Source organism: Chiloscyllium plagiosum, chromosome 51, assembly GCF_004010195.1.
Source record: "Chiloscyllium plagiosum isolate BGI_BamShark_2017 chromosome 51, ASM401019v2, whole genome shotgun sequence".
Classification (NCBI taxonomy): Eukaryota; Metazoa; Chordata; class Chondrichthyes; order Orectolobiformes; family Hemiscylliidae; genus Chiloscyllium; species Chiloscyllium plagiosum.
The window spans coordinates 2,208,238-2,219,210 of NC_057760.1; the positions used below are offsets into that span (position 1 = coordinate 2,208,238).

Sequence of the window (10,973 nt, forward strand, 5' to 3'; positions counted from 1 at the left end):
TCTGGATCCGGATGGGAGTTTAGGAGGATGAGGTGGAATCTCACGGAGACTGACAGACATGGAGAAGACGCTTCCTCTCACCAGAGAGAGAGAGAGAGACGAAGACCCAAGAGCGCAGCCTCAGAGCCAAGGGACGGCCTTTTAGAACTCAGATGAGGAGGAATTTCTTTAGCCAGAGGGTGGGGACTGTGTGGAACCCCAATGCAGCAGAGGGCAAGTTGTTGAGTGTCTTTAACACCCAGGTAGATAGGTTCTTGATTAGTCAGGGAAACAAGGATAACAGGGAGAAGACAGGAAACTGGAGTTTAAAAAACACATATCAGCCATGAATGAATGGTGGAGTAGATTTGATGGGCCAAATGGCCTAATCCCACTCCTAGATCTTAGGCTCCTTGTCACTTAAAAATGACCATTTATAAATCCCACTTTTCTTTCCTTCCCTGTACATTGTCCCTTCTGTTCAGGGATCCTCAATGCATGTTTGGGGGGGGGGGGGGGGGTTGGAGGGGGGCAGAACCTGAGTATATCCAACCCCTCCCATTCCAGCATTGCCATTCAACCCCACCCCGCTCCACTAAACCCAGAGCTCCCCACTTCACCATCACTGGCTGGCTCCAGCTGAGAGGGGGCAGCACTGGGTTTAGTCCCGACGTGCCCCAGACCGGCCCGAGGCTCAGGTTGCGAGCGTGGATGCCAAGGGTGGAAGGAACCGCAGAGCCCACACTCTACCCATCAGCCTGGTGAGAGTTCAAAATGCAGGAAAACCGTCAAGAGATGCAAGAATAGTCAGAGGTACAGAGGGCTCAGAGCTCTTGGCAGCAGGTCACCTACTTGTATCCGATCTTGCGGGCATAATGACAGCAGACGTCTTTGACGTGGGTCTGGATGTGTGCAGCACGACAGACCCCTCCACATTCAGGGCAGATGTACGGTGACTTGCTCTTGTGTAGACGGTAGTGAGCAAAGAAGCTGCACTTTGTGGGGAGTAACATCTGACAGAGCTGACACACCTAGGCAAGGAGGAAGGATAGATATAAGGATTTAGCAGCTACACTCCAGTTTAACTCCGATCTACATCAAAACCAGCCCCACACCCAACTCTCTCACACAGGGTTTCCAGTACACACAGCACTAACACCAAGAGCGCCGGGTCTTCTAACCCACAGGACACTTTTGGGAGAACAGTATTGCCTAGCATAACAGGGCAACAGTGTGAGGGAGCTGGATTAACATCAGTAAAGATACAGTCAGGAACACAGGGCGCTGGGTAGGGTAGAGGGGTTACTGAGTGACAGTGTGAGGGAGCTGGATTAACATCAGTAAGGATACAGTCAGTAACACGGGGCACTGGGGGGTGGGGGGGTTACTGAATGGTAGTGCGAGGGAGCTGGATTATTGAGTGACAGTGTGAGGGAGCTAGATTAACATCAGTAGGGATACAGTCAGGAACACAGGGCGCTGGGGAGGGGTAGAGTGGGTACTGAGTGACAGCGTGAGGGAGCTGGATTAACACTGGGAGAATGTGCAAACACCACACAGACAGTCACCCGAGGCGGAGATCGAATCTGAGACGCTGGCGTTGTCAGGCAGCAGTGCTAACCACTGAGCCACCGTGCGCTCGTGTCTGTGTGGGTTCCCTCCGGGTGCTCTGGTTTCCTCCCATAGTCACAAAGATGTGCAGGTTGAGGTGGATTGGCCATGCTGAATTGCCCAGAGAGTTAGGTTCATTAGTCAGAGGGAGATGGGTCTGGGTGAGAGTCGGTGTGGACTGGTTGGGCCGAAGGGCCTGTTTCCACACTGTAGGGAATCTAATCTAATCTGATAACATCAGTAGAGATACAGGTCAGTAACAGGATGTTGGATTACTACTGTACCAAATTGGTTTGAAGAGTTTTTTTCTGTGAAATCCTGATGATGTCATTCTGATTCACACATCAAGAATTTCCCATCTGAATGACGGGGTGGAAAATTTCCAAAATCCGTCTCCACTGAGTACCTCACTGACCGGAGGAGAAAGTACCTCATCATTGTAGGATCCCTACAGTGTGGAAACAGGCCATTCAGCCCAACGAGACCACAGTGACCAGCTGAGGAGTAACCCACCCAGACCCATTCCCCCACCCTATTACTCTGCATTTACCCCTGACTAATGTACCTAATCTATACATCCCTGAACACTATGGGCAATTTAGCATGGCCAACCCACCGTAACCTGCACATCTTTGGACTGTGGGAGGAAACCCACGCAGACACAGGGAGAATGTCCAAACTCCACACATCCTGAGGCTGGACTCGAATCCGGACCCCTAGTGCTGTGAGGAGGGCAGTGCTAACCACTGAGCCACCGTGCCATCTGTACACGATTGTCAGGACAAGACAGCATCGGCCTCTAACTGTGACCCCTTCCTGTCAACTCGCGTTCTGACCCAGGAGGCCAGACGTGCTCAGAAATGTGCCCATGGTCAGGGAGGCTAAGGAACGGGAGAGTGGGGCGGGTCACTACCTTCCCCCACCCCACTGAATGGGGGGGGCAGGACAGCTGGGCTCTGGACGGCTGACCAGGAGACCTCATCAAGGTCTTCACAGCTTTGAAAGGGCTTGTTAAGTAGAAGAGTGCATGTGCCACACGTTGGGTAAAGGGGGGTGTGGGGGGGAAGCATTGGGGGCGGTCAGTTCTAGGCTGCTATCAATGTCAGACAGTCTCTAATAAATCCCAATCGGAAATTCTGAGGAATACCTTCCCCCAGGGATTGCGGGAATGAGGACTCACTCCTATGGGGAGTTGGGGGGCAGCAGGTGCATGATGGAGAATGGGGTACTCACTCCCTGGTGAGCAGTGGAACCGAGTTGGGGATTTGCTCTGGTTGGGATGGGGGGAGCAGGTTGAATGGGGTCTTCCCTCCCTTGGGGAGTGGTCACGGTGAATAGCACAGGAGGTGGGCGTTGCTGGATAAACTCACGAGACAGAAAGGAATGTCCGGATATGGGGAGAGGGGTGGGGGGTGAAGGGGGGGGGGGTGGGGGGTGAAGGTGGGAACAGAGAGGAGGCTTGCATGAGTGTGGAAGGCGGAGCAGATATCGAAGGGGTCAGAGTGGATGTGGGGGTTCGAGTGAATTCAAAGGGAGTGGGGTCCAGTTGTTCAACGTGTACACACGTGTCTCAGAAAGCTGCATACCCGGTGGCAGCATACAGTGCCTCAACTGGGAAGACAGGTGCGGGAGGCGAGGGGGTGGCAGGGGAGTTAGGAATGATACCAAAACCTCACCCTTCCCCATGCACCACCCCCCCCCCCCCCCCGCCCGCACTCACCTGGGCAGCAGCAGTGTTGTTGGTGGCACTGTCGGAGCTGGGGGAGCCGACCTGGAAGTGCAGTGCCAGCTCCAGCTGGTTGGCGAAGGGCTGGTCACACTCGGCGCAGTTGAAGTTGCTGCAGTTGATGAGGGCGGGGTCGGGGAACAGGGGCATCACCGGGGAGGAGCTGGCCTGGGAGCCGGCGTCCACAGCGGCGTTCCTGGGCCGGCTGGGTGCCAGTGCGGCAGACACGTCCGGCTGGCCGATCATCTGCTCCAGGCTGATGGTCTTCATGACCAGGTTGGAGCACTGCATGACCAGCCCCTTGTCCTTGTGCTCGCGGGCGTGCTGCATTAGGCTGCAGCGGTTAAAGAAGACGATTCTCTTGGCGCAGTGGTTGCACGTCACGTCGATCCTCATGCTGCGCCGGTCGTAATGCCGCGCCAGGCTCTTCTCCAGGGCGAAGGAGTCACCGCACTCCAGGCACCGGTAACCCAAGGGCGGCAGTGCCAGGCAGCTCTCCGCTGGTGGGTTGAGGTTGGGTTTGTAGGTGGGCAGCGGGTTCCTCCCATTCAGCAGCTTGTGAAAAGCCTCCACCAGGGGAGCGGCCGGGCTCCGAGAGGGACCCTGCCCTGGTTTCTGTGCCACCGCGCTACCCGGCGATTTGGTGGCCAGTTGGAGGGTGGTGGTGGTGGCAGACTTGGGCGCCAGGGACAAGGGCCTGGCAGGGGTGGTCGCAGGGAGGGTCTGGGGCACCAGGTTCAGACTGGCCAAGTGGACGCTCTTGGAGACCGGCTTGGCAGCTGTGGCCGGGGACTTGGGCGGTGCCAGCGTGGCTTTCTGGGCGATGCTGGCGGCCATGAGCATGGCGGTGCTGGCGTTCTGGAAGGTGGACTTGGGCAGCACCGTCCCTTTGACCACAGTGCCGTTGCCCAGTTGCAGACTGACCACCTCGGGACCGTCACCGGGATCGGGAGCTGGGGGGGGCACCTCCGGGTCGGGAGGGAGCTGCTCTCCGCCTCTCTCGGCCTCTTCCTCTCCCTCGTGCCCTTCCTCCATGGGCTCCATCTCGCCCTCGGGCACCAGGCCATCTGTCTGGTCAGCCCGCGGCTCCGAATCGGACGAGACCCGGGTCACGGTTCGCATGATACCCCCCGTGGACGTCTTGATGGTCTTGATGCGCACCTTGAGGGGGCGGGAGGAGCTGGTGGAGGAGGACTCCTTGCTGCTGCTGCTGTCGTCGCTGGTCACACTCCGGGGGCTGCCGGCCTGCTGCTGTTGCTTCTTCCCCTGCTTGGGGCCAAGGCTCGGGGGGGAAGGCAGGCCGCACGGATTCCCTTTAGCCATCGCCGGGGACTCAGGGGGGCTTGGAGGCTGTGCCTCTGCCTCCCCTTCGGGGGACTTCACAGCGGCACCCCCCGCCGCCCCCGAATCAGCGACGGGATCCGGCCAGAGAGCGGTGGGGCACTCAGGGGCAGCGAAGGTGATGCCATCACCCCTTGGCGCGTCGGGGAAGCTGCCCTCCTGGTCGCTGCTCTGCTCCATCTCCTCCGACTCCACCTCGGATTGCCTCTCCTCCTCCTCCTCCTCCTCCTCTTCCTCCTCCGCCAACTCCAGCTCGTCGTCCGAGGACGAAGACCCGACGGCTCCGTTTTCCTTCTCCTGCTCCTCGGCTTGGAGCTCGGAGGCCGCGGGGACAGGGAAGAGCGGTGAGCGAGGGGGGAAGGGAGGGGTCTGGTGCTCCCCCTCCTCGCTCCTCGCGGGCGGCTCAAAGGGAGGCAGGCCCTCCATTGCCTCAGGCCGGGCTGCTTTCAGCCAGCCCTGGCAGGCGGAGGCCTGGGACTCCGGTTCGGGGGAGTCGGGATTCGGTGCGGACTCGTAGCCGTTGTGCAGCACGCTGCTGTCGAAGTGGTGCGGCTCCTTCTGGTGGCCGGGCGAGCGTTTGGGGCTGACGCTGTGCTTGACGATCACGCTGACCACCGGTTCGTCCGGCAGGCTGGGGGCCAGCTCCACCGACAGCGCCTTGCTGCTGGCCGTCTGCTTCAAGGGGGCTTCCTCTTGGCCCGACTCAATGCTGCCCTGGGGGTCCAAATCGGGGATATCGAAGGCTGCCAACAGGTCATCGAAATCAGGCGTCGTCATTTCGCCCATTATAGGGAGGCTAGTCAAACCTGCAGGGGACAGGGAGTGAGAGAACAGTAATTTCACATACTACTGCGCTGGAACGTTCTACACTCCACTCTGAAACACTCCACCCTCCCCCCCCCCCCCCCTCGCTGTCGACTCTGTCTGGGCAGGTCATTACTGCCAGCTCTTCGACTGCTGAAGCCTCGCGAGCAGTCCCAACTGCTTTCTCGAACACCAGAAGGTTGCGGGAGAAACTCAGTGGGTCTGGCAGCTGCTGCGGAGAGAGAAAAACGCAGCTGAAGTTGTGAGCCTGGCCCCCAAAAAAAGGCACCTGGGCGGCTACACGAACAGGAAGGGTTTAGGGGGATATGGGCCAAGTGCTGGCAAATAGATTCATTTAGGATATCATTTTGGAGGCGGACCAAAGGGCCTGTTTCTGTGCTCGGCGACTCGATCTCTCTCTCTCCCCACAGATGCTGCCAGGACCTGCTGAGTTTCTCCAGCAATTTCTGGTGTTGTTTGGGATTTACAGCAGCTTCATGCACCTGCCTTCTCCACATGGAAAAGGCTCTCTCCCCTCTGCACCCAGGGTCCCTCAGTCACCCAGCTGTCTCCTAAGCCTCGCAGGCTGAGTGTTTGAATACGAAGGTGTCTTCCACTCAAGGCAAAGGAGGCTTTCTTCCTCCCTCCCAGAGGGGTGGAGAGACAACGTCTAGGGGAACTCTCTTCCCCAGAGAATGATGGAGGTTGACTCATTGAATTCATTTTCAGGAAAAGACCTTGTGTTAGTCCAGAATCCGAGGTACCGCATGGAGGGGGGTGGTGGGGGTGTAACTGAAGTTGCGCTCACAACCAGATCTTGCTGAACAGGTTCGAGGGGCTAAACAGCCTTACTCCCGTTGTTAATTCGAATGTAACTCAAGGGACAGTGATGGTAATCGTCCCTGGTTTGAATGGGTTTCTCGCACAGGCCGAACGCGACGTTCACTAGTTGAGCAGGCACAGCAAGTGACTAATTAAAAAAAAAAAGGGGGTTAGAACCAGCGGTTCACTTCCCCGCTGGTTGACGCTCACTCCAGGGAAGCTGATGCTGTAACCCGATCTGAAGCCGGGCTCGGGCAGGCAAAACAAAGGCAGCTGCTTACCCTCGCATGTTGTCAAGGCACCTGGAGGCTGCGCTCTGTATTGCTTTCACCCCTCGCTGGCTCACTGGGAAACCTCTGCCAAGCGATTCCGGCAATGGTGGGGGTGGAAGAGGGGAGGTCCCTGGGGGAACAGTCTAGTGGCAAGTTCTCACACCTTCTCCCCCCCCCCCCCCCGTTGAAACCAATCGTTGGGGTTTGCCTCTCACCACAGCCAGCAAAACCGAAACCTGGGGACGCAGGCCCATTGTTCAAAAACAGAACAATCAGAAGGGGAATATAAATCATCAGTCAACCTGGGGGGAGGGAGTTGGGATAGCTCCCCTGAGGACAACGGGCTGAATGGCCTCTCTCTCTGCGCTGTGCAGCATTGATGGACTGATTTACAACTGTCTCAATGCTGGATATTGTGCACACGTTTGCATGTGCCTGTCAGGGGCTGTGGGATCCATGGGGCATTTGCAACGGATAAACCATCTGCTTGGCTGGCTGCGCGAGAGGACGCAGGGATGAGAGGCAGCCTCGCGTGAGGTTGCCATTGGGGATGGCACACACACACACACACACACACACACACACTCCCCATCCTTACCAAGTGCTACAAAATGAGTGGTCAGCCCCAGACCAGACTCCATCTCCCTCCAAACCCGGTGGTGAGTCGGATCGAGTTGCCTGGGGCCACAGTGACTGGGAAAGCATAGGCGGTCAGGCAGCATCCGAAAAGCAGGAGAGTCGACGTTTCAAGTACAAGCCGTTTGTCAGGAATGCCATTTATATCCTTTATTCCTGAAGAAGGGCTCATGCTCGACACTGCGACTCTCCTGCTCCTCGGATGCTGACTGACCTGCTGCGCTTTTCCAGCACCACACTCTTCGACCCTGATCTGCAGTCCTCACTGTTAACCCGGAGACCTGGCGAGAGAGTACACACGGGATCCCATGACAAGCCACCGCCCACAACAGATAACACTTGTTGAATCACAGAACAGGGGGCCATTCGGCCTGCCGCGTCTGGTCAGGTCCCACCACACTCTCAGGCATTCCAGACCCTAACCCCTCACTGTGGGCAAAACAGTGGACAATCATGTTAAAATCCAGGTCTCTCTGCACATCCCTGAACCTCCCCCCGACACACACAGCAAACATTTCAAGGCCACCACTCAGTGTGGTGCACTGTACAGGGACCTGCCTCTCAGCTAGGACTGAATCGGTTTACTTTCAGAACACCCCAGCAGGACAGGGCTTTGCTATCTAGCCCGTCGATGCCCCTCAGAGTCTTACACAACTATACCCCCTCTCGGTCAGCACCTCCAGCCCAGACAGCATCCTGGTAACCCTCCCTCAGCACCCTCTCTAGGTCACACCCTCTAGTACAGACAGCATCCTGGTATACCTCAATCAGCACCCTCTCTAGGTCACACCCCTCCAGCCCAGACAGCATCCTGGTATACCTCCCTCAGCACCCTCTCTAGGTCACACCCTCCAGTACAGACAGTATCCTGGTATACCTCCCTCAGCACCCTCTCTAGGTCACACCCTCCAGTACAGACAGCATCCTAGTAACCCTCCATCAGCACCATCTCTAGGTCACACCCCTCCAGTACAGACAGTATCCTGGTATACCTCCCTCAGCACCCTCTCTAGGTCACACCCTCCAGTACAGACAGTATCCTGGTATACCTCCCTCAGCACCCTCTCGAGGTCACACCCTCCAGTACAGACAGCATCCTGGTATACCTCAATCAGCACCCTCTCTAGGTCACACCCTCCAGTACAGACAGCATCCTGGTATACCTCCCTCAGCACCCTCTCTGGGTCACACCCTCCAGTACAGACAGCATCCTGGTATACCTCCCTCAGCACCCTCTCTAGGTCACACCCTCCAGTACAGACAGCATCCTGGTATACCTCCCTCAGCACCCTCTCTAGGTCACACCCCTCCAGCCCAGACAGCATCCTGGTATACCTCCCTCAGCACCCTCTCTAGGTCACACCCTCCAGTACAGACAGTATCCTGGTATACCTCCCTCAGCACCCTCTCTAGGTCACACCCTCCAGTACAGACAGCATCCTAGTAACCCTCCCTCAGCACCCTCTCTAGGTCAGACCCTCCAGCCCAGACAGCATCCTGGTATACCTCAATCAGCACCCTCTCTAGGTCAGACCCCTCCAGCCCAGACAGCATCCTGGTATACCTCAATCAGCACCCTCTCTAGGTCAGACCCTCCAGCCCAGACAGCATCCTGGTAACCCTCTCTCAGTCACACCCTCCAGTACAGATAGTATCCTGGTAATCCTCCCTCAGCACCCTGTGTAGCGCGATCCAAATGTCTGTGTATGCACAGACCCGCCAAGGTTGCGGGGCAGGGTGGTAAAGTGGTTATGGAGCAGTGGATGTGTTGAGGAGAAGTTACATTTGTCGAGTTTGAGGTGGTAACCAGCTGTGTCGAATGCTCTGTCTAAGCTGCTCGCCTGTATTGTGGGTCTGTGCTCATCGATCGGTGTGCAGACAATGGTGAGTTTGATCCCAGAAAATGCAACTACGTATGGACCTCCATTAGGCAGCAGGGAAAACTACAGGAACATCGCTTCTGACCCTCAGGATTCCAACCATTTCCCCACCACCGAGGTCAGACAGACCAGCAGGCCACAACATCACGCCCTCCTGCTCCTGAGGTTACTGCCCTCTCCAGACAATTGATGTGACAAGGAGGTAGGGTCCGGGGGGTGGGGGTGGGGGTTAAGGTGGGTCGCTTCCATCTTTGCATCAGTGTGGAAGCTCACTGAGGCGAGGTGACCTCCTGCCAACCACCATTGTAGTTAGGTTCACCTGCATCTGTCCAAGTTCCTTCCACAGCACAGCACTGGCCTTTTAAAACAATTAAGCAGGTCAGTAACTCAGCAGTCTGAATGGAAAAGGAGAAAAACACCCCAAGGTGCGAGGGGAGTCCCTGTGGTACGTGGCTCAGGGTCAAACCCCAGAGGTCTACCCTACCATCTGCAAACCGCTTGATTAAAACATTTCAAGCCATTCCGAGATGTTTGGTCCTGGCCAGAGGTACCAATCAGAGGCAGCAGATTTGGCCTTCGTCACCGTGACCATGTTCTCCAGTTTCTCTCCAGATTGTATCAAGCTTTCTGCTTCCCCTGAAGATTTCAGTGATCGCAGAACAAGTGTGACGGAACGTCATCGCCCCGTCACCAGTCCCTGGATTCTCACCCCACCACCACGGTTAAGCCATTTGAACCGACTGTGCCACAGTGTCTCTGACTGCAGCTGTTTCTCACTGCCCACTTTCCAGGCTCTGGTTCAGTCAGGCGACTCGCTCCATGCCTTCCATCTTTTTTTATTTCTAATGACCTGGAACACCACGTAACCAATAAATTAAACAGCTTGGCCAATTCGTTCGTTCTCGCCTTAACCCCCGTCACCAGTCCCTGGATTCTCACCCCACCACCACGGTTAAGCCATTTGAACCGACTGTGCCACAGTGTCTCTGACTGCAGCTGTTTCTCACTGTCCACTTTCCAGGCTATGGTTCAGTCAGGCGACTCGCTCCATGCCTTCCATCTTTTTTTATTTCTAATGACCTGGAACACCACGTAACCAATAAATTAAACAGCTTGGCCAATTCGTTTGTTCTCGCCTTAACCCTTCCAGCGTTCGCCTTTAACTGCCAACCTCTTCTACCCGAGTGTGATCAGATTCCAGGCCAGCCTTCCCACTTCCCTGACACCACCAGCACCAACTTCACACCTCCCAGAATGTGTCACTTCCAGCACAGTGCTGGCTCGGGGCATGTCAATGGGTCCCTAGCTGCCAGGGAGATGCCGCGTTGGTCTACAGTGTCAACATTGGAGTCAGAACTATTGGTTTCATTGCGGTGAGGAGCTTTGAGATCCGAACCACTTCCAGCCTTGCTGTGACTCTTGAACAATATGCCAACCATCTCTCTTATAAAGAGCAGAGGTGCCCCCACTCCTGCATTTCAGTGACGCCTGGGCCCTGCCTGCTTTGCACAAACAATAACCCAACTACTTGGCTGAAGAGTTGGCAACAAGGCTCTCTTGCTAACCCAGCAGAACAGTTCTCTCGCAGACAGCCCAGAATTGTGAAACAAAGGAACAGAAGGTTTGCCGAACAGGTTTCCAGCACCATCAGTACAATCTCTCAGCACTTTGCCAACAGCAGACTCAGTTAAAACCAGGACTGGAAGAGCTACTCCAGACAGTGGAGAACAATTCCTGCTGCATCAAGTTAAAGAACATTTCAACACCGACAAAGCCTCAGACTCAAGCAACTCACCTCCCAAACGTACATTCAGAACGTGCCAATTCTTTCCAACCCTGTGCTGTCCCTGCCCCGGGAGGGTTTGACTGGGGGGGGGGGGGGGGGGGGAACAGTGTAGGGGG

The 10,973-nt window shown here is 56.2% G+C and overlaps 1 protein-coding gene across 1 annotated transcript in view; it reads right to left on the reverse strand.

Annotated features, from left to right (window-relative positions):
• The window catches only part of LOC122544715 (zinc finger protein 687-like), a 55,720-nt gene that overhangs the window by 20,868 nt on the left and 23,879 nt on the right, over positions 1-10,973 (reverse strand). The window contains exons 2-3 of the mRNA XM_043684005.1: positions 3,311-5,463; positions 832-1,010 (exon numbers count right to left, since the gene is read on the reverse strand). Coding sequence (XP_043539940.1) covers positions 832-1,010; positions 3,311-5,443 — 2,312 coding nt within the window. The 5' untranslated portion in view covers positions 5,444-5,463. The remainder of the gene's footprint in view (positions 1-831; positions 1,011-3,310; positions 5,464-10,973) is intronic.